The 19,565-nt window shown below is 49.1% G+C and overlaps 7 protein-coding genes across 7 annotated transcripts; 3 read left to right on the forward strand and 4 right to left on the reverse strand.

Moving 5' to 3' along the window:
• Nucleotides 1–682: 682 nt before the first annotated feature.
• Nucleotides 683–3,608, forward strand: M437DRAFT_64625 (uncharacterized protein; the record flags this gene model as incomplete). The annotated part of the gene is made up of 2 exons (XM_041024452.1): nt 683–3,347; nt 3,406–3,608. The coding sequence occupies 2 exons, from the start codon at nt 683–685 to the stop codon at nt 3,606–3,608; spliced, it is 2,868 nt and encodes a 955-aa protein (XP_040881087.1).
• Nucleotides 3,609–4,092: 484 nt separating this feature from the next.
• M437DRAFT_73922 (alpha/beta-hydrolase) lies at nt 4,093–6,131 on the reverse strand (the record flags this gene model as incomplete). The annotated part of the gene is made up of 5 exons (XM_041026132.1): nt 4,093–5,199; nt 5,250–5,301; nt 5,358–5,773; nt 5,825–5,956; nt 6,009–6,131. The coding sequence occupies 5 exons, from the start codon at nt 6,129–6,131 to the stop codon at nt 4,093–4,095; spliced, it is 1,830 nt and encodes a 609-aa protein (XP_040881088.1).
• Nucleotides 6,132–6,786: 655 nt separating this feature from the next.
• On the forward strand, nt 6,787–7,323 carry M437DRAFT_73923 (N-acetyltransferase GCN5; the record flags this gene model as incomplete). Its single annotated transcript, XM_041026133.1, has 1 exon — nt 6,787–7,323. The coding sequence occupies one exon, from the start codon at nt 6,787–6,789 to the stop codon at nt 7,321–7,323; it is 537 nt and encodes a 178-aa protein (XP_040881089.1).
• Nucleotides 7,324–7,793: 470 nt separating this feature from the next.
• Nucleotides 7,794–9,885, reverse strand: M437DRAFT_73924 (alcohol oxidase; the record flags this gene model as incomplete). The annotated part of the gene is made up of 5 exons (XM_041026134.1): nt 7,794–8,225; nt 8,279–8,681; nt 8,735–9,338; nt 9,385–9,672; nt 9,864–9,885. The coding sequence occupies 5 exons, from the start codon at nt 9,883–9,885 to the stop codon at nt 7,794–7,796; spliced, it is 1,749 nt and encodes a 582-aa protein (XP_040881090.1).
• A 367-nt stretch (nt 9,886–10,252) lies between these two features.
• On the reverse strand, nt 10,253–10,806 carry M437DRAFT_83012 (uncharacterized protein; the record flags this gene model as incomplete). The annotated part of the gene is made up of 2 exons (XM_041027859.1): nt 10,253–10,664; nt 10,781–10,806. The coding sequence occupies 2 exons, from the start codon at nt 10,804–10,806 to the stop codon at nt 10,253–10,255; spliced, it is 438 nt and encodes a 145-aa protein (XP_040881091.1).
• A 1,598-nt stretch (nt 10,807–12,404) lies between these two features.
• On the forward strand, nt 12,405–14,390 carry M437DRAFT_44676 (tripeptidyl-peptidase 1 precursor; the record flags this gene model as incomplete). Its single annotated transcript, XM_041020945.1, has 3 exons — nt 12,405–13,020; nt 13,149–13,279; nt 13,344–14,390. 3 exons carry the CDS (start codon nt 12,405–12,407, stop codon nt 14,388–14,390), a joined length of 1,794 nt encoding a protein of 597 aa, XP_040881092.1.
• Nucleotides 14,391–15,111: 721 nt separating this feature from the next.
• On the reverse strand, nt 15,112–18,732 carry M437DRAFT_45201 (putative histidine kinase HHK19p; the record flags this gene model as incomplete). The annotated part of the gene is made up of 3 exons (XM_041021040.1): nt 15,112–16,047; nt 16,180–17,269; nt 17,330–18,732. The coding sequence occupies 3 exons, from the start codon at nt 18,730–18,732 to the stop codon at nt 15,112–15,114; spliced, it is 3,429 nt and encodes a 1,142-aa protein (XP_040881093.1).
• Between the last annotated feature and the right edge of the window lie 833 nt (nt 18,733–19,565).

Here is a 19,565-nt window from a genome sequence, read left to right on the forward strand (position 1 = left end):
TTGCAAATCGATCTTTAACAATGACGTCTGATACGCATTGCATGCATGTCATCTCCACCGATATCTCCAGAGCGAATGAAGTCGTTTCTTCCAGAAGCAAGAAGGAAGGCTAAAAGTGAGATTGGTGTTTCATATGCATGCAGAGTGATGATTTATGTGGCAGGGCTGAGATTGAGATACGATCATGTCCGCACGACCAGTGATGCATATTGTCAATGTAGTTCCGATAAAGGAGCTGCGAAGACGAATGCGAATCCAAGAGATGGTACTCGAGTAGTGTTGATATACAGCATGCTCGACCGGGAATAAACCGATGCTGTGTGGGAATAGAAGATCAAGAGCGGTAAGAGAGGTTCGTCTCGGCAGACGGAGCGTGCCGGCCGAAGGCGAAGCGGGCCAAAGTATGACATGGGGTCGATCGTGTTTCTCCTTAAACGCGTGCAGTGCATGTGTTTCTGATGGTCTGATATATTTCATGCTTGCTACTGTCATTTTGTGTGCAGCTTAGCGTACATCTTGTGGATGTTTACAAGGATTGTCTGTACCCAGGAGGACAACTGTTGCTGCCGTCAGATTAGCCAAGCAACTTGTGTCGCATTGCATCGCTTCGCACCACTGAAGCCTGCCAGCCACAAGACCATGATAAGCTGAAACACTTGTACATGACCGATATGTTCAGACCATGGCCTACGACGATGCCTACACTTACGATGCTCATGATATACGACCCGACGACAGCATCAGCCGCCGAGGAGACCAGGCCAGCGTTGGCAGCTCCGGTATGAAGTCGACCACGTCCTCTCTCGACGGAGGTCCAGCAGACTCGCACGTTTCTCAGTCGACATACAAGAATGACAGACCCATCACTCCTCCATCGCGATCCATTTCAGAACGCTCAGCCCAACCGCAAACCCCCGCGACCATCTCTGGCAACAAGGAAAGAGTGAGGTACAGTTGGCAGTCGATCCACGAGGACGAGCCCAACAGGCCAAGAATACATATCGTCAAGATTGTTTCAAATACTGCAACAGCTTCGGCAGCTTCTCCCCAGGGTGAAGCCTTGGCCTTTTCCTTGTCGCCCGCTGGAAAGAGGATCGCTGCATACAATTCGGCCAGGTTGTTTGTCTTTCAGACTGCTGCTTTGCCTGTCAATGTGTCGCACGAATATGCTCTGCGAAGGCGACCACTGGCTGTCGAGATTTGCGACGAAGCCAATGTGCTCGCTGTTCTTGTTGACGAACATACAGTCAATGTTTATGACTTGTCGCGCAATAGTGCTCGTCGCATGAGGACCGTACGCACTGACTTGCCTACATCAACAATCGCCTTGTCTTCTACTGGTGGTCTTCTCGCTGCCGCTTATGAGGGCGGAGTCGAGGTCTTCTCTCTGGCTCCGAGTGCTCTCATCACTGATCGACGTGCTGTGAGAGCACCAAAGATGGACAAGTTGGTATTCTCTCAGGACGACTCAACTCTGCTTGGAACAACTACTCGCATTTTTGCTTCGTCCACACTTGTAGTTTCTGTACCAATCTTTCCCTCAGACTCTGCTTCCCAACCTTCGCATCAAGAGCTTCAGGAAGCATGGTGTACTGGAATGCTGGAGCCGCAGAACATCAAGAATAGCAGCCATGCGACTTTCATGCGTGAGGAAGGAGTCATGACCAACGACAAGCTTTTCGCCTGGAACGGTCTTGAAGACACATTCGGTGTCCTGCATACTCATGATATGGTCTACAATCAGGTCGACTTTCCAGTAGCCATTTCGCCTCCGTTGTCTACGTGCGGAGGCCTTGGAGCCGCCATCCACCACTGTCCATCCATTGATGAACACGGCAAGATTGTGGCCATGATCGTGAATGATCGCACAATCAGATTGTACATTGTCCCTCAAGATGCTGAAGATAGTACCACAAAAGTAGAGGCTCACAGCATCGACCACGAGTTGGACGAAGAGTATGGGTGTCCATTCACAGATCTTCGCTGGGTTCATTCACGTCTCAACCTACCTGCTTCTGCACACTCACCTCATCAAATAAGAGGCAGGTTGGTCGTCACAAGTCCTGGATCTTCAGTAGATGCAGAAAAAACAGAGCTGAGTGTGCAAGATATCGAGGGTGGTCGAATCATCCTTTTCGACTTTGATCCACAGTTTGCTGGTCAACCGGGTCAAACCTTTGTCTTCAATGTCGGCAAAGCTCCGCCAGTAACACTAGAGGAAGAAAAGATGGAAGTTGCAGATGAGATCGCATTGGTCAGACGGCGGACAGTCACCTCGACCCGAAGCAACACGCTGGGAAAGAAAACACCATCTCTTGGAAGAGCCGCTACAACTATTTCAAGACGCCAAGATAACTCTGCGTATCGAGATGGAAGCCCAGTGGGGTCCGCACAGCAACTGTCTTTGAGTAACCCGCCGTGGAGGAGCCGTCGAGTCAGCTCTTCTCTGGTCTCTTTGTCTGCTGATGCAACGCGGTCATTACCTGACTTGCTCGAAGCAAGCGAATTGGCTGCTGAGTCGCTTGAGCAGCCATATTCACAGGGAGCACCTCGCTCGTACGTATCAATGGAGCGGGCGACCACTGCTGCGAACGCGCATCGCTTTCAAGCACTTGAAGAACAAGAAGCAGAATCAGACCATCCGGGAGATATTACATTACCTGCCTACACTGAACATCCAAACCAACCACTACCCCGAAAGTATCGCGCTCTTGCTGGTCTGGATATACCTCAACAGGGGAGCTTTGCTCGGCAAAACAACAATCCCTCATCTGCCATCCACACAGCGCCTCCCACAGTGCCGGAACATCGTTTTCCTGCTCCTACCTTGACAACGTCTTCCGCATATGCTGTGCCTCAATTTGCGACCTACAATCAACCTCCTAGTCCCATGAGACCTGTACTTAACTCAGCCCACAGTGACCACTCTGACTTTAGTGCAGTGACCTCGAGATCCGGGACACATGCAACTTTGCGCACTCAACAGTCCTGGGAAACAATCAGTACATCTGCACAAACCACACCACATGGTCCTGCGACATTGCGATCTCAGCCAAGTTGGGAGAGTGGCAGAACGATGAGTTACTTTCCATCAAATGCATCTCAAGGCACGAGTAGGACCGTGCCGACGAGTCCAGAGCACATGCGATCACCCCAGATGATGCAGGGCTTGGGTCTTCAAGATTTCCGGCACTCGATGCTACTGCCTCAACACCGCCATGAGCAGGAACGGCCACGTACGACAGCATCGGACTCGCAAGTCAGAGAAGAAAACACAAATTTCATTCAACACCGACCACCACATGTGAATGCCATGCAAGCAGTCAATTTCGCTGCTGCCAATACACGTACGCCTGCAAACGCTTCTGCACCACGAACGTCTGCTGGAGCAGTCTCAGCCATCAGTACAACATCCAGCAATGACACTATACCGCACCGTCCTGCTACATCAGCAGCCGCAGTCGGCTATCAAGTCACCGCCTGGTCACCTCCCGCGCCCGCCTCTCCACAGGAAGACTGTCGCCCGACCATCGCATCTCGCTCCAAGAGTGCTGGGTTCCCATCCTCGCGCATGGGTGCTAGAGCAGCTTCTTCTTCTATCGCTTTGAACAGAGTTGGCCTCGACAGAGATGAAGATGCGCAAATCAAAAGGAGTAAAAGTGTGGGTACGGGACGTAAAGCGTGGTTTGCGAGGAAAAAACAGTTGGAAGACAGGATTGGAGGAGAGATATTGCCGACGTTTGGGAGGGGCGTTAGAGAGGACTTGTTGCATCATGAGGCGCAGGGCAAGAAGTGTGTTATTATGTGATGGGGGTTTGGGCATTGGCTAAGGGCAGTAAGGATTTTTAGGGATATAGGCGTTTCATCTAGCTGGACATACGTATCTTACTTGACATATTCCAAGTTCTGGAAGGCTTGCTTAATCACACTCTTGTATTGACCAAGGAGGCAGAGAAAGCATGCGGAAAACCGAAACAAATGATAGCTGCTTGGTAATGAAACGCAGATTGACACTACGCCTCGTTCTTTCACATCATCGAGCTCCAGATTCCTGACATCAGCAGCTCAGCAAGGCCGCAGAAAGTGTCCAGGCTAGGCAGTAGGAGAAACAACGATATCATCCTCAATAATAGCACTGCCATCCGCCAACGCAGCCAACTGCTCATCCGTACAAGCTTCCGCTGCCGCCCAGATGTTGCAAACAGGAGTCGGTACATCGGGCAAAACTTCAAAATGACTCCAAGCACTGATTGGACCACTGGTTGAATAGTTGCCATCCGTAGCCAAAAGACGAGTCCCAGTAGCAACATCAGTGTCCCATACACTGCTACGTTCAAAAATCTCCAGCACAGTTTGTGGTTGGAAGTATCCTGCTGCATGACCTGCTTGGAAAACTCTTGTAAAGCTGAGGTTTTGGAATTGTCTGGTCAGACCACCGATGTATGTTGAGTTGATCTTGGTGTTTTCGTATCCAGCAGTGGAGAAGTGTTGTTTTCCGGGCCAAGAAGCGGTATTGGTAACTGCTTCGCCATTTAACCAGTTACATCTTGTATCCCTGTCGCCAAAGACGAATGCAGCTTTGACTCCTGCAGTCAAGGCTTGATCTAATGCTCGCATACCATCGAAACGTGCAGCATCGCCTGTGATGGCGACGAAGTTGCTCTGTACGCTTGCTGCGTTCTGACTGAACATAACTGGCACACCGAGTTCTTCACGAACATCTTGTCGGTTGAGATATCCGATAGCATAGTAGGGTGGATATGGAGCAAGTGCAGGCTGTGCCATGTCAAACACACTTCGTCCCGAGAGTGCAGAGTAAGCTCCACTACCTCCGTAAGCAAAGCAATATGTCAGAGCTGTAGCACAAAGTTCATTGACAGTATCGTTGTTTCCGTTGCCGTTTGGATCAGACAATGCGGCGAGAGCTTGACATTGATCGATCTGATCGTAACAACCACCACTTTGGGTAAGGTTGTTCTGGACCTCGGCGTTGATGTCGGCGGATAAGAAGTGGGTGCCGTAGGTATTGTTGTAGATGATATCGCCAATGGATTCTGCAGTAATATGTGCATCTACGCATCCATTTGTCATTCCCAGAGTATTCACGTTGATGATCCTGCCTGGGATTGTGTTATTCCGAATTCGTGCGTTTTGATCCAAGATATAGCTTGTCAAGCCAGTGGTCCAGAAGCCTCCATACTGCGCACGCAAGTCAGTTACGTATGAAGAGAAATAGCGGCACTACTTACAGAATTGCCCCAGATGTTGACTCGCTGGTCTCGAGTCTTGTATTCTGGAAAGCTGAAAGCCAGAGTCAGCATTTCCTTTGGATAACGAGCAAGTGTAGATTTAATTACTTCTCAAGCCATCCTTGAAGAAAATGCCATAATGGCTTCATCGCATTTTCTGTAGTATTGGCAGTACGATTAGGGTCCTGATCAGCCCAAAGACCATACTTGAAGGTTGCGTTCTCCGCCGGAACTTCGCCATCATAAGCGTCAACAGGAGTTATCGAACTTGCATAAGGATTCAAGTTGTTGAAGTTGAAAGTGCTGTTCATGTATGTAGAGTAAGAAAACCCAGCTTGAACTGGCTGGTCAATGTACAACACATTTGAATGTTGGTTCAGGGAGTGTGGGTTCAGAATCGTGGCATTGGAAAATTCGTTCACGTAGCAAGGACCGTTTTCGGTCACAGCTGAGAATGAAGATGCCTCGCCTGGACCACCGGCGAGCCAGATGGTGAGAGGCGCAGCTCTAGGGTCATTGCGAGACTGTTCAAGTATCAGGGATGTATTGTTAGTCACCAGGTCATCATTACTGACCTCAAAGTACCAGAAGAAAGTTGAGATATTATATGGATCAGATGGATCTTGCGTATCTGTCAAAAGGGATGAGGGAAGGTGTACATAGCCCGAGAAAGAGTTGACTCCAGGAGTGGTTTCGCAAATACAGCTCTGAACAGCGTCAGCAGCGCATGCAAATTCCACATAAATTAGAGGAGCGCACCTTCTTGTATGTGACATTCAGACCACAGTAAGGAGAAGTTGGCTTATGATGGTGCTGATTACCGTTTGCAACACACGTCCCAGCGAGTAAGACAGCAAGATTGAAGAAGGTGAGACTCATCATGTTCGACAACAAAAACACAGTTTCGCGATGGACAGAATTCGCTACTAATGGCGAGCAGAGCAGACTATAAGTTCCGCAATCCTATTGACGACCTTACCATAATACACATGATCAACCTCGTATGGAGACGTAATTGTGGTCAGCAAATTACGTCTCCTTGCGTGGCTCAAAGTAACTCTCCCAGGCAGCGATATTGAGTGTCAATAGGTTACCTATATACAACGCAGGGCGGCGTCGGTAGGTTAGGTTGACGACGCACTGCTGTACGTCAGTTTCAGCCACTTTGAGCGAAGGATCCAAGTATCAGGGATGTTGTTGCACAGCCGCCCTCGTTTAGTTGTGAGAGACATGACCACATTTCTGCGATCCAGATGAATCAGGTCGCTGAAAAGTGCTGCATCCAGCTGAAGCCGCACTGATCTGATGGAACTGCCAGAGGAGGTTTGGTTATAGTTCGATCTTGGAAGTTATGCCGAAGTTCAAGCGTACCAATTCTACTCCTGCCGAATTGAGACACCGCTGCATGAACAAGCAAGGATTGCCTGTCTTGTCCTCAAAAATACCACTTCGACATTTCTTATTCAGAAATTGGATCCCTGGCTGTCCTCTTGCCTCAATCTCATTTGCGTCCCTTTGTACAAGCCAATCAACAAAGATGACAACCACACTAAAAGAAACCCGCATATCCCTCCGTCCACGCCGCGAATCCGACGCCGAAGCTTTGTATGCAACAATGTCACACCCCGATTCGATGCATTGGTGGTCCCGCGGTCCCTTTACCTCAATCTCAGAATTATGCAACTACTTCTCTCCAGACGAATCTTCAAACTGGAAAACCTGGGCAATAGTCAAAGCAAGCGACACATCAGACACCGCCATTGGATTTGTAGCTGCAGGCGCAAAACGGAAAGGTGTGACCGAGATTGGGTATCTCGTTGCTCGTGAAGCATTGGGGAATGGGTATGGACGTGAAGCTGTGTCTCTGTTGATTAAGAAGTTGTTTGCAGAAGGAGAGAGAAGAATCGTTGCTGATGTTGATCCGGAGAACAAGGCGTCTATTGCTTTGCTCACAGCATTGGGGTTCGAGCTAGAGGGACATCTGAGAGCTGAGTGGGAGACGCATATTGGGATTCGGGACTCTCTGATTTATGGGTTGTTGATTGAGGAATGGCAAGCTTCGGCTGCTCGGTAAGACTTGGAGTTGACAAGGGGATTCGACGTCTGGAATTCTCAAAGCCACGACCGTGTTCGTGATGTTCAATGGGCTCATGAGTCCCTCTTGTTGATGTGCGTTGGTCCGAGAGCAGAGAAAAAACATGTCATGCATGATCTCGCATTAGAGTTTGCTCAAAGGTGGAAGGACAGTGGAGCAAGAGAGAGACAACTAACAGACATCTCATGAGCACGAGCGAGGCAAAATTGATAAGCGAACATCCAATTCAGCCGCGAGAGAGAACGAGAAGTCGCTGCATACCTAGCCAGATTAGGCTAGATTAGCATACAATAGGAACAGCGCCTTCCATCTTGGTCCAGCCCCTCGTGGAAACTCCAGAGGTCGATGCACAGGTTTCAAGATCGTCGTTTTCCATTGACGTGCCTCTGTCCTGCTAGGTTCTCGAAAACACAATTATCCGCCCCCGAGATGCCACTCAAGTTGTGAACTCACTTCCAATGCATTCTGATCAAGTCCGCTGCTTTCTCAGCCATCGCATAAATCGTACTCGTTGGGTGTCCATTGACCTCAAATGGAATCGCACTCGCATCAACAACACGCAGGTTACTTGTCCCATAAACTCTCATCTGAGAATCGGTCACACCACCCAGCTCTCTGCTCATCATAGCTGCTGTGCCGACTCCATGCCATATAGGCGCTCCTGAAGAGTTCAAGAAGGCACGATATTGGTCATCTGTAGCATTGAGTGGTAAGACCGAATAACCAGGAGAAATCTCACCGAGGCTGTGGAGATTGGACAACGGAGGACTAGAGTACAGTCGCCTGCAAAACTCGACGAGTGCGACTTGGATGCGAAAGTCGAAATCGAATTGGAAATAGTTTGGATTGATTAGAGGTCGCGAAGGGTGTTGAGGCGAAAGCTATAGTGGGTTCAGTAAGGTGACATATGTGTTGCTGTTGGTTGGAATCGTACATGTACTGAGCCAATGGAAAAAGGCAATGTTTGCCAAAAACTGACGAAGCTGGGATTGAGAATCAACTCCGCAATGGGCACGTTCTTGTCGAATATCAAGTCCACTCGAGCACTCAAGCGTTGCATCTCTGTGCAGGTGGTTGTTGCGCCGTTGCTTTCTGCTGCTATCTTCGCGGCATATTCGGGAATACTGCGACGTAATTCGGCTTCAATGCTCATCGTGTTATTGCCAAAGAGGTCTTGTGCATTTATAAAAGCATAGGTGGGTATGTTGGTCAAGTCGTCTGTGGAATTGTCGTTGCCTGTTGAGTTGAAGACAAGAAAGGACCCGATTTGATCTTGCAAGTGGTATCCTACACCTGGGAGATTCACCTTGACTGGAAGGGAGGCATTGGTTAAAATTCTTTGACCAGACGTCAGCAAGTCAGCACTTGATTGGATTGAGCTTCTGCTGACCTAGAGTTACCTATGCCCGAGGCTTCTAGCAGAGTTGGGGTCCGCCAGGTGCCGAGCGAGAGGACAATCTCACGATCTGCGAGTATTGTCTGGTTTTCGCCAGAGGCAGTGATGGTGTCAACTCCCGTCGCTACCACGTCTCCAGATTTCATGCGATGCTCCAATCTGACTTTCGTTGCGGTAGTATGTGTGAAGATTTTGAGATTAGTCCTGTTTGCAATTGGCGCCAAATAAGCTCTATTAGCATCCTCGCGAATACCTCCCTCTCGAAGATTGTACTCCGAAGGCTTCAAGAACAGACCGCGTGGTAATCCAGAGTTCGCATCGCGATTCCACTCTAGGCCAAGCGATTGCCATGTCTGGTTGAGAGCTCTGCCAAAACTGCCAACATCCATACGTGGAGGCCAAGCTATGTCGAGAGGGCCGTCGAAGCCGTGGAACTTGGTAATATAGGTTGCACCTTGATCCTGTTGAATTGCAGGTGGAATTTGTAAATTCTCGCTCTTGCGGAAGTAATGGAGGAGCGACTCCCACGACCAACTCGGGTTACCTACAGCTTGCCATGACGAAAGTTCTGCCATCGCAGGGCGTAGGTAAGTCCATCCTGATGAGAATAAGTCATGTTCGAATATGTTTCAAAAGACTATTACCGTTGAGATCACTTGTCCCGCCGAGACATCTGCCAGCGTGATAAGGCTTCACACTGTCATTGAGATACCTTTGAGGAATTGTAGTGTAATTCCAGTCCAGTGGAGTATCGCAAGCCGGACAATTCCCGTAAATGGTCCTGGCCAAAGGGTTGTCGAGAGCCGATCCACCGGCCTCGATCAAAGCGACCGAAACAGAACTGTTCTCAGACAGGCGATTGGCAAGTACAGTGCCTGCGGTACCACCACCGACAATCACATAGTCAAATATCGGCTCATCGACGATTGATGCTGCGAATTTCAAGTTTCCTAATACGAGGAGAATGAGCCAGGTGTGCATTATCATCGTGGTGTGCTGCAAGATTCGAGATGAACAAGAAGAAATAGCATTTGAGGTCGAAGGCTCCAGAGTCAGACCGTCGAAGTGAACTTATATAGATCTCGAAGAGGGGCTTGCAGCCTCCTGTATCCAGCCAAGTCACCAAGACGACTGATCATCAGCATATTTTCTGCTGACTGCATATCCGTGGAAGCCGCAATTGGTCAAATACAAGAGGCTGGATGCATCGTCTTACAGGACACTTATATTGAAACACACCGGAAGCTCCCTGACCCTATGATATTGAGCCTGTGGGAGTCCATCTGTGTGACACGTCAAGTTCGAATGGAGAAGGTGATCAAAGTACGAAGGATTGTTTGCTGACGCCGAGATTTCTCGGCGGTTAAGCTCCGCCTAAACCTCGGCTCTAGCATCTCTTAGCATGGGCTCGTCATCCAGACATCAAAGACAACGCTGTCCAAAAGAGCTCACAATAAGACTCGAGAAAGACTGCAAAATCGGATTCCAGCAGTGTGATTCGAGAGCACCAACTCAAACCAATGCGACTATCCAAGTACTGACGAACGAGGCGACACTTATCGAATCAGTCTTGACCGTGGCAGCTGATCCTTCCTTGCCATCCCCCTCGTCCGTTCTGCTGCCGTTGATCGCTGTGCCCAGACTGAAATCATCCGAATCCACAATCTTCATGCATGCCAAATTGACCTCCACATCCTTGTCCGTGTTATTGCCAACAGGGGCAAGTACGTTAATGAGAGGCGTATAACCCAACCAGGGTACCGTCTGGTTGAGTTGAGCGACATGATCGTACTCGAATACCTTGATCAGGTTCTTCGTCTTGGGCAGCGTGGGCCAGCAATTGGAAGTGCTGTTGTCGCTTGAGGTAATGACTTGCTTGGCATCAGGCCCTGTAAATGCAACTGCTTCGAGGCGAGGCTGTTGACTGAGAATGTAGCAGCTCGAAGGCGGGTTGTCCTGGAGACCGACTGCGATGGTCTCGAGAAAGCAGACACATCTGAATCCGCACTGGAACGCGCCAGTTCAACAACTTTGGCATACAAATCTTCGACGCAGTTCTCACCCATTGACCCAACACAGGATGCAGTACTAGTATATTGTGCCTTGGCCATCAACCTGATATACTCCGGTTTCCGGAGAGACGACGAAGATCGCACACCCTTTGAAGAATAGATTTGAGGAAGTCAGATCAATTGAATTCGGGGTTCCCAGGTAGAAAGACCGTGTCACTGTTCTCTCGTCGCCCGCGATGGTGCTCTACAACCCAGAATCTCCAAATGTCCAGGTGAGATCGTTGACGAGATCCGACTGGGTGTTCATCAAGCCAATGAGTCTCATATCCGTGTCCACAACTTGGCAAGTTGGTGATAGCACATCTGCATATCGATCGGGGCAATAAACAGCGGCACAACCTTGCAATATTTCTGCTTGGATATGTTGAAAGCGGCTGAGTAGAGCGGAAGAGCAAAAAGCGGTAAGAAACGTCGTTGAGTAAGTCATATTGAAACAGTGTGACTAGTACACAACCAGTACGACTGGGACCGCAGCAGCAGTTGTATCTTTTCCGGCAATAAACCTTAGGTTTCTACTTCCGAGAAATTCTGACGTCGTGGTAAATCTTGGACTGCTAACGGAAACCGTAGTCCAGATGCCATAGTCCAAGAAACTTCTGCAGTGCACGACTCCCACCAAGATACAGAACCACACAAGCTATACTCGAATGTTGAGGGAGCAACCCTGCTTGATCACCAGAATCTGGCAGATGCGGGACTCAAAGGCAATCGCAAGGGGTATTGTCCATCAGCGTCAAGGATTATCTACACAGGAAACCGAGTCTTTGTCCAACATACACGCAATTAGCTTGTGCTGTGCCTCTTGGCCACTTCAGGAGCTTCGAATGTCACGCGCAGATCAGATACTCATATAGTAACATCAAGCACATTGTTTGATCGTCGCAAACTGGGCCAATCCTCATGGCTAGCAGTTTGCATCACTTTTTTGAATTGAATATCAATATGCTGGGGATATGGGGGAGTTGCTTCTCGGTGAGTTCGCAGGAATCGCGTCCTTGGTGAGAAGTGCGAAGTAATCAAAAACGAACTCTTTCGTATATCACATTGAGCATTGCTTTGGGCAAAGTCAATTGCGATCTCGCTTTCTGCAATCGGTCGTTACGATAGGCAAATGTGAAGGATTGAACTTGAGATCAACCCCGCTTCCAGATCATCGCAAGACGTCATCTACAAATCCCCTTGCAGAACACCAACCGATAGTGCTATGCAAGGGGAGATCGATGCGGCCTGCGTCATGCAGCATGGGCTAACGCTATACCCCAGGACTCCATACATTTCCAATCGCTTATCGCCAACTCCGCACTAGTAATTGAGAAAGCAAAGGGGAGGCAGCATTGTCCTAAAACAGTCTGTATGCTCTTGCACCAAAGTTTATAGGCGTTGCAGCAGATCGGAGGTCTGGAAGGTGTCGAGATAAGAGTCCCGCATGTACCGCGCTATCCGAAGGAAGCCTCACCCTTCCGTACGGGAGGTGCATACGAAGCGCATCAATTCAGCTTGCTTCTTCTGTGGTCTGCTGCAGACAGACAGACATAAAATCTCTCTGCCGCCAGTTTCTGGTTTGCGACTTGGCTTCACCGAACACCACAAATATGCTGCCGCAATTCTCAAACGTCTTCCTCGTCTGGCTTTCCATCTTTGACAGAGCTATCGCCGCACCGAAACTGGCTGCAGATCGATACTCCATCAAAGAGCGTCACAATGTACCTCTCGGTTGGAGAAAGATAGGTGCTGTACCAGATTCCCATTCAATCAACCTTCATATTGGTCTCGCACAAAACAACCAAGCCGACATCGAAAGACATGCTTTGGAAGCCTCGAATCCATCTCATCCAGGCTATGGCCAGTACCTCTCAGCCGGAGAAATCCAGAGGCTCATTGCACCCTCAGACGAGACTGTTCAGATGGTTTCTACCTGGCTTGCAGAGCACGATATCACAGCTGCGAGACTCAGTCTGTCCAAAGACTGGATCACTGCCAATGTACCTGTTCGAAAGGTTGAAAGCCTTTTGAACACTACCTATTCTGTGTATCAACATCAGGACGGTTCGACATTGATCCGAGCACCTGAATGGTCATTGCCACAAGCCCTTCATAATCGCATCGACCTCATCCAGCCTACAAGCTCATTCTTCAGGACCTCCAAGCTTGCAAGTGACGCAATGCCAGAGCGAGGTCCAATCAAATGGCACAAATCTTGGAATCAAGGTTGGTGGAAGGCACCAAAGCATCATGTAAGTCCTTTCTAACGACATTGCTTGCCATCGAAACACACGACTAAGATGACAGATAGAACTCTTCCACCTGCAGTGTTAGTAGTTTATGCAATGTGACAGGCACGAACTTAGACGGAGACATTGTCACTGCTACCAGTCTCGACTGTCTACGTTGTCTCTATGGCACACTCAGCTATGTACCGAAAGTTCCTGATCGAAACATGATCGGCGTTACAAACTATCTGAACGAGGTAAGAATGATATTGACTTCTTGGAATCTGCAAGTGCTAGGGCGCTGTAGCTCACATTGTTCAGACTCAAGCGCGTTCTGACCTAAGATTGTACCTTGAGAAATTCCGTCCAGAAGCTGCAGGCGTTGCCGACACATTCCAGAACGTCAAAATTGCAGGAGCACAAGACAACCAAGTGTTGAATGCTGAACAACTTGAACTTGGATACAATCAGGAGGGTGATCTGGATGGTGAATTGGCTATCGGTATCAGCTGGCCAACTTCTTTCATGTCTTGGTCAACCGGCGGATCGCCACCTTTTGTACCAGACCTGGCTAGTCCTACAGATACTAACGAGCCTTATCTGGACTGGCTGACGTACGTACTTGCACAAGACACTTTGCCACAGGTAATCAGCACTTCATATGGAGACGACGAACAGACAGTACCGTACTCATATGCGAAAAGAGTTTGCGACGGCTTCAAGCAGCTCGCAGCTCGCGGTATCTCTGTACTGTTCTCTAGCGGCGACTCTGGCGTGGGTGCTGATGGATACTGCTTTTCCAACAGCAATGTTTCACAACCCACTTTTCTTCCTGAATTCCCTGCAACCTGCCCTTGGGTTACCACCGTAGGCGCGACTGCAAGTTTCGAGCCCGAGGTGGCAGTATCTCGCTTCGGCAGCGGTGCTGGTTTCTCGAACTACTTCCCCATGCCAGACTACCAGAAGGCCGCTGTAGATGGCTACCTCGACAAGATAGGCGACCTGTACGAAGGGCTTTACAACCGTTCTGGAAGGGCCTACCCAGAAGTTGCAGCGCAGGGTAACCACGATATCATCGTCTGGGCAGGCAATGTGACCACGATTGGCGGTACAAGTGCATCAGCACCGACTTTCGCAGCTGTTGTTGCATTGGTCAACGATGCACTCATCGCAGCTGGCAAACCACCTCTTGGCTTCCTCAACCCTTGGCTCTATGGTGGAGCTTTCGCTGCTCTTACCGATATCACTGAGGGATCTTCCATCGGCTGTAATACCAGCGGATTCCCTGCCGAGGTTGGTTGGGATGCAGTGACTGGATTTGGAACACCAGTAAGTCAAGCCTTGCCATCATCATTCGCCCTCTACTGATACTTCTTGTTTAGAACCTTGACAAGCTTATCGCCCACGCGTTCTATCCATACAGGAATTGATGTCGAGGATATTCCAGCAGTTTGGTCGCTCGTGAATCTTCGTTGAGCTTCCACTCTTTTATATATTGGAACTTAGAATGGAATATCTGCTACTGTCAAGTAGGTTGGGCTTGCGATTATCAGAAGCTAGTACCAAGGAATAAGTATTCAGCATATGATCGCTGTAGAGATAAACTTATTCCTCATTGAATGAGTCAGCTAGCATATCTTACCACTGTCCAAGGGCTCTGTGATCGTCGCCGTGGCAGCCTCTACAAATGATGCTGAAAGCATTTAGAAAGTTCCAGGGACAGTGCTTGATACAAATGTACGTCAAATGTGAAGCTGGTTGTACTTGCTGCTGTCTTTTGAATCCTGGTGAACAAAAATCTCACTTATACCCTCTGGGCAACGCAACACAGTGTTGATTTGGATAGACGTGCCAAACTTTTTTTTTCAGCCGCGAAACAAACTCATTTACACTAACTGTGCCCACACGGCCAGAAATTGTGATGTAGAGGTCTCTCGGATCTGCGTTCTCCTATCCCTTGCGCGATAACTCGATGCTCCATTCATGGGAGCTTCGGCAGCTTTCATATCAGACTCCAAACAGAGGCTGGTAGACTATTGGGAACCGATGAGATTGTGTAGCGTCATTGATTGGGTTAACCTATGTTGGTCTATGATGAAAGACTTTTAGAGTGCTCTTTGATGTCCACCAATTTCGTGATTACAGACGTTAGCTCGGGTATCCGGAATGGCTTAACGATGAATCCATCCACACCGGCATCGTAGGCTTGTTTCGTTTGTTCGGTTCGCGCGTTCGCCGAGACAGCAATAATGGGAATGTGGCTGACAATGTCTCCGGAAGCCTGCAATTCACGAATCCGTCTGGAGCATGTCAAACCATCCATGACGGGCATCTCTATATCCATGAGAACCACGTCCACGTCTTGTAAATTCCTCGAAGGATTTAGGCTATCTTGCTTCCAGAGACTCGTCGTCGCAAGGTAGTCCAGAGCCTCTTGTCCGTGATTTGCGACTTGCACTTTGTGACCAAGTTTGGTCAGATGTTTCTGAAGCACTTTTTGGTTGACCAAGTTATCCTCAACCACCAGGACCGAATAGTTCGACGAGCGCTGGCCAGCACTTGTACCATTGACTGCTGTCGGAATGAGGGTCTTGGATTTCGTGCGAATCGCCATGTCGGGTCGTAGTTTATCGGTAGATTGTGCGTCCTCTTTTGCAGGAACGTAGAAGGCAAATCTGGAGCCGACATCTACTTGTGATGATAGACCTATTTGTCCGCCTTGGAGTTCAACCAACCTCTTACTGATGAACAGTCCGAGCCCAGAGCCGCCATATTGGGTATACGTTTTAGGAGAAGCTTGAGAGAAACGGTTGAACATGCGTTTCTGCTCCTCCTCGCTCATACCACAACCAGTATCAGTGACCGAGAACCAGAGGTAGAAGGTTGCATCCGTAACAGGTTCTGGTTGCACGCGAGCTTCGGGATTTTCTGTGGTCGCGTAGGTCACCGACAGATTGGTGGGCCGTTCTTTAGATGCTCCGAGACGAACAATAACTGTACGCTCGTTCTCGGAAGTCTTTGTGAACTAGAAATGACAGTACAATTAGCATTTTTGTTGCGTGCAGCTGGTACTGTAGCAGTCGAGAAGCCACCTTATGGCTGTCAACCCCATCTGATGCTGATTGACCCATGCTATCTGTACCTTTGGCTTACGTACCTTGATTGAATTAGTCACAAGGTTGACTAAGACCTGACTGATGCGACCAGAGTCTACAACGACCCAGTCAATGTTTAGATCGCTCAAAGACTTATCCAGCTGAGTTTGAAGTTTGACCCCCACACGTTCGGCTTGCACAGCGAAAATGTTCGCCACGTTATTCAACATCTCTGTAGCGCGGACTGTGATCGGAGCTACCTGGAGAAGGTTGGAGTCGAGTTTGCTGAGGGAGAGTATGTCATCTGCAATCTTCCTCTGGTGCATGGAGCAGGAGATGATAGTATCGACAGCCTCGGTTCCGCCATTGAGATGTTCTTCTAGCCGTGCTTTTGTTTTCTGAGAACTGTTAACATCTCCTTTCTCTTTCTCGAGCGTATCGATAAGCTTTCTCATCTCCACCAAGGACTCCTTCAAAAGATCAGCACAGTGCACTGTCGCTCCAAGCGGATTTCGAATTTCATGGCTTGTGATGTCGATGAAAGCTTCAGTCCTCTTTTTGGCTTCAATGGCCTCTTCAAGCCTTTTCCGCTGCATGTGCTCCGAGAATTTTGAATGCGATACGTCAGTCCACGTCGACATCATCCGATTTAGGGTACCATCTTCACTAAATTCTGGGAAACCTATGATGGAAACCCACGCCTGCCCTTTAAATGAGCCGTCAACGCTACTCCAAGTCTTCTTCAGTCGAGTCCGGAATTCAACAGCCTTTTTCTGCTCTATGATCTCATTGCGTACTTCCAAAACTCTTGGAAGGTCCTCGGGATAGAAAACAGATAGGAGATCCACGTCTGAGGATGCGGTCTTGCAGTGACCAGTCATTTCGAACCAGCTATTGTTGGCGTACAATGGTGCATCTGACGTGCGAATCATGATGCCGATGGGCGCGTTGTCTGTGAATTGTAGCAGACGTGATTCACTGAGTCTCATTTGTTCCAGCGCCTCGGCTTTCTTTGAGGCATGCTCTTGAGCGAGCTTTTGTGCCATAATATTTGTCGTACAGCCAGATATACTGATAATATTACCGCTATCGTCGAATACTGGTGTGCAGGCGGCTTGAACCCATTGACCGGTTGGGGTATCATTTTTCCACCTGAAACGGAGGTACGATTAGCATAATTCGATAAACTTGCAAAAGGAAAACTCTACGAACCGCATGTCGAATGTGATTGGCTTCCCCTGCATAAGCCAGTTCCATTTTTCCATAATCATCTCGGCGTCTTCTGGCATGCAGAGGTCCAGAAAGGTGAACTGCTTGTTGAGCTCCGGGTCTTTTGGGTATCCGCTCAATTCGTAGAATGCATTGTTGGCTTGAATGAGCTCTCCCGTCGGCAGGTAGTCAAAGAACCCAACTTCGATAGTCTCTGCCATCGCCAATACGCTTTTCATCCTTGAGTTGGCTAGTTTAGCCTCTCTTTCGCGAAGTTGGAATTCCCTCAAATTGATCTCGGCCTCCTCACGCGCTCGATCTGATGCTTTTCGTCTTTCAACCTCTTTCGACTCGACGCATGCTATTGTGAAAGCATAATCTGCTATACACTTTTGCACCTCTCGGATCCATGACTGATACGCCTCGTCGAAAGGTCTGCGCGGTGCCACACCGACTACCACCACAGCTTTCACACTATGGAAGGCCGAATAGCTTAGTGGAAAAATAACCGCCTGTTTGCAATTGTCGCCATAGCCGCGGTTCCTTGATGCTTGACACCAGTCAGCCAGCATGACATCTTCCGTGGCCCTGATAGTAACGGGTTCTCGAGACGTGATAGCTTCTCGCATGCGCTGTGCCAACATATCGTCCAGGGTTCCAAGGTCAAGAAGTCCTGGCAAAGGGCTGTCAAAGTCGCCCACGCTGCCTGCCAGGCGCAGGCTGACATCGCCTTCATCGCGTCGCGGACTGTCAAGCACACTCTCTGGGATCGACTGGTCTTCGGTTTTGTACACTGCTGCAAAGGGAAAATCGATGTCCCAAGCGCTAAAATTTCGGAGCGCAGATTCCAAAAGTGCTGGTAGATCGTTCGTTGGATAGCATGAACCCTTCAATGCGGTAAGAAATTCATTCCTTCTTTTTGTGACCACTGAGCATGTTGTGTCATTGAGGGTCGAATGGTAGCCTGGCAGATGCGGTGGAAGTTTGACCATGGTTCCCGTCAAGAAAACTTCTTCAATTTCACCGCCATTGTCCAGAAACGTCAGCTTGTCCATCTGTCTAGCAGATGCGCTACCTTTGCTAGCATCCTTGACGATTTGGTCGAGAGCGCCAGCTTGGGGTTGCAGACGATCCAAGGTTGCAAAGGGCTGCGCAAAATATGCAGGATGATGGTCGCGGAGGATAGAACCGTAGGCGGTGTTGTACAAGAAGATTTGCTCGCTACCCAGAAAGAAGAGTTGTGGCTGAGGCGAGAGCATTGCCACATAAATAAGGGTTAATAAATCCTGTGGCCATGAGGACATTGGGCCCATCGATGTAGCAGACCAATCCTTGTTGCATAGCAATCGCAGGTCACGATCAACTTTTGCATCTCTGGTTTCGAGAGTCTGCAACAACGACAGCATGTCGGGTTGTTGATTTTGCGCCATGTTCGGGTGTGTCGGATGGCGCGCGGCTTTCTCACCGGATATGCTGTCAATCCGCTGAGCGCTGCATATGGCAATGCCCTTAGGCAGACCGTAATGTGTATGCAAGAGAACAATGGTATTTCTGGCCAGCCTCAGCCGATGAAGAAGGAGAAGAGTTAGGAAGGCCGCCGACCTCCTTGCCGCCTTGCGACGGTTGAGGCTCATTCAAACTTCTCCTCGCTTCTGCGGGTGTTCTAGACCGAACGTTGCGTTCATGTTTCAGCTGCGCGGAGAGCCTTTCCCAGCCAATCAAAACTTGTTGTGATGCAGCAAGTGACTTGAGATCATTTTGGCACTGGAGCCTACGGAGTCGATTAACAGTAGTTTTGCCTTCTAGCCCAAGAATATTCTGGATAAGGACGCTTTCAGGCTTGGTGTTCTGAGCATGAGCAGCCGGAAAGTGCATGCGAATTCCAATCGTGCTGCTACTTGAGCATCAAGGTTGACAAATTCAAAAGGAGATCTTGCTGCAACAGGAAAGCGCTTCGCACCTCGCGGCTAGTCGGCGTCAAAGAATACACGTCTCAGTCCGAGATTTGTCGCAACACCTACATCTTCATGATTACTAAAGCTTGTCAAGGTATACAGGTAGCTGTTGCGAACGATTTGCACCAGGTCCCTTCGAGATTCGATTTTCTGCTTGACATGTTCTTGGTCCTGAATTCATCGTTGACGCCCATGCGGCACAGATCTCAGAGGGAACCTTCGGCATCCCACATGCGGCGAAAGTTCTTGCCCGAAAGTCAGAAGTCATGTCCATCTGTCGCTCT

This window comes from Aureobasidium melanogenum, assembly GCF_000721775.1.
Source record: "Aureobasidium melanogenum CBS 110374 unplaced genomic scaffold scaffold_6, whole genome shotgun sequence".
In the NCBI taxonomy this organism is placed as follows: domain Eukaryota; kingdom Fungi; phylum Ascomycota; class Dothideomycetes; order Dothideales; family Saccotheciaceae; genus Aureobasidium; species Aureobasidium melanogenum.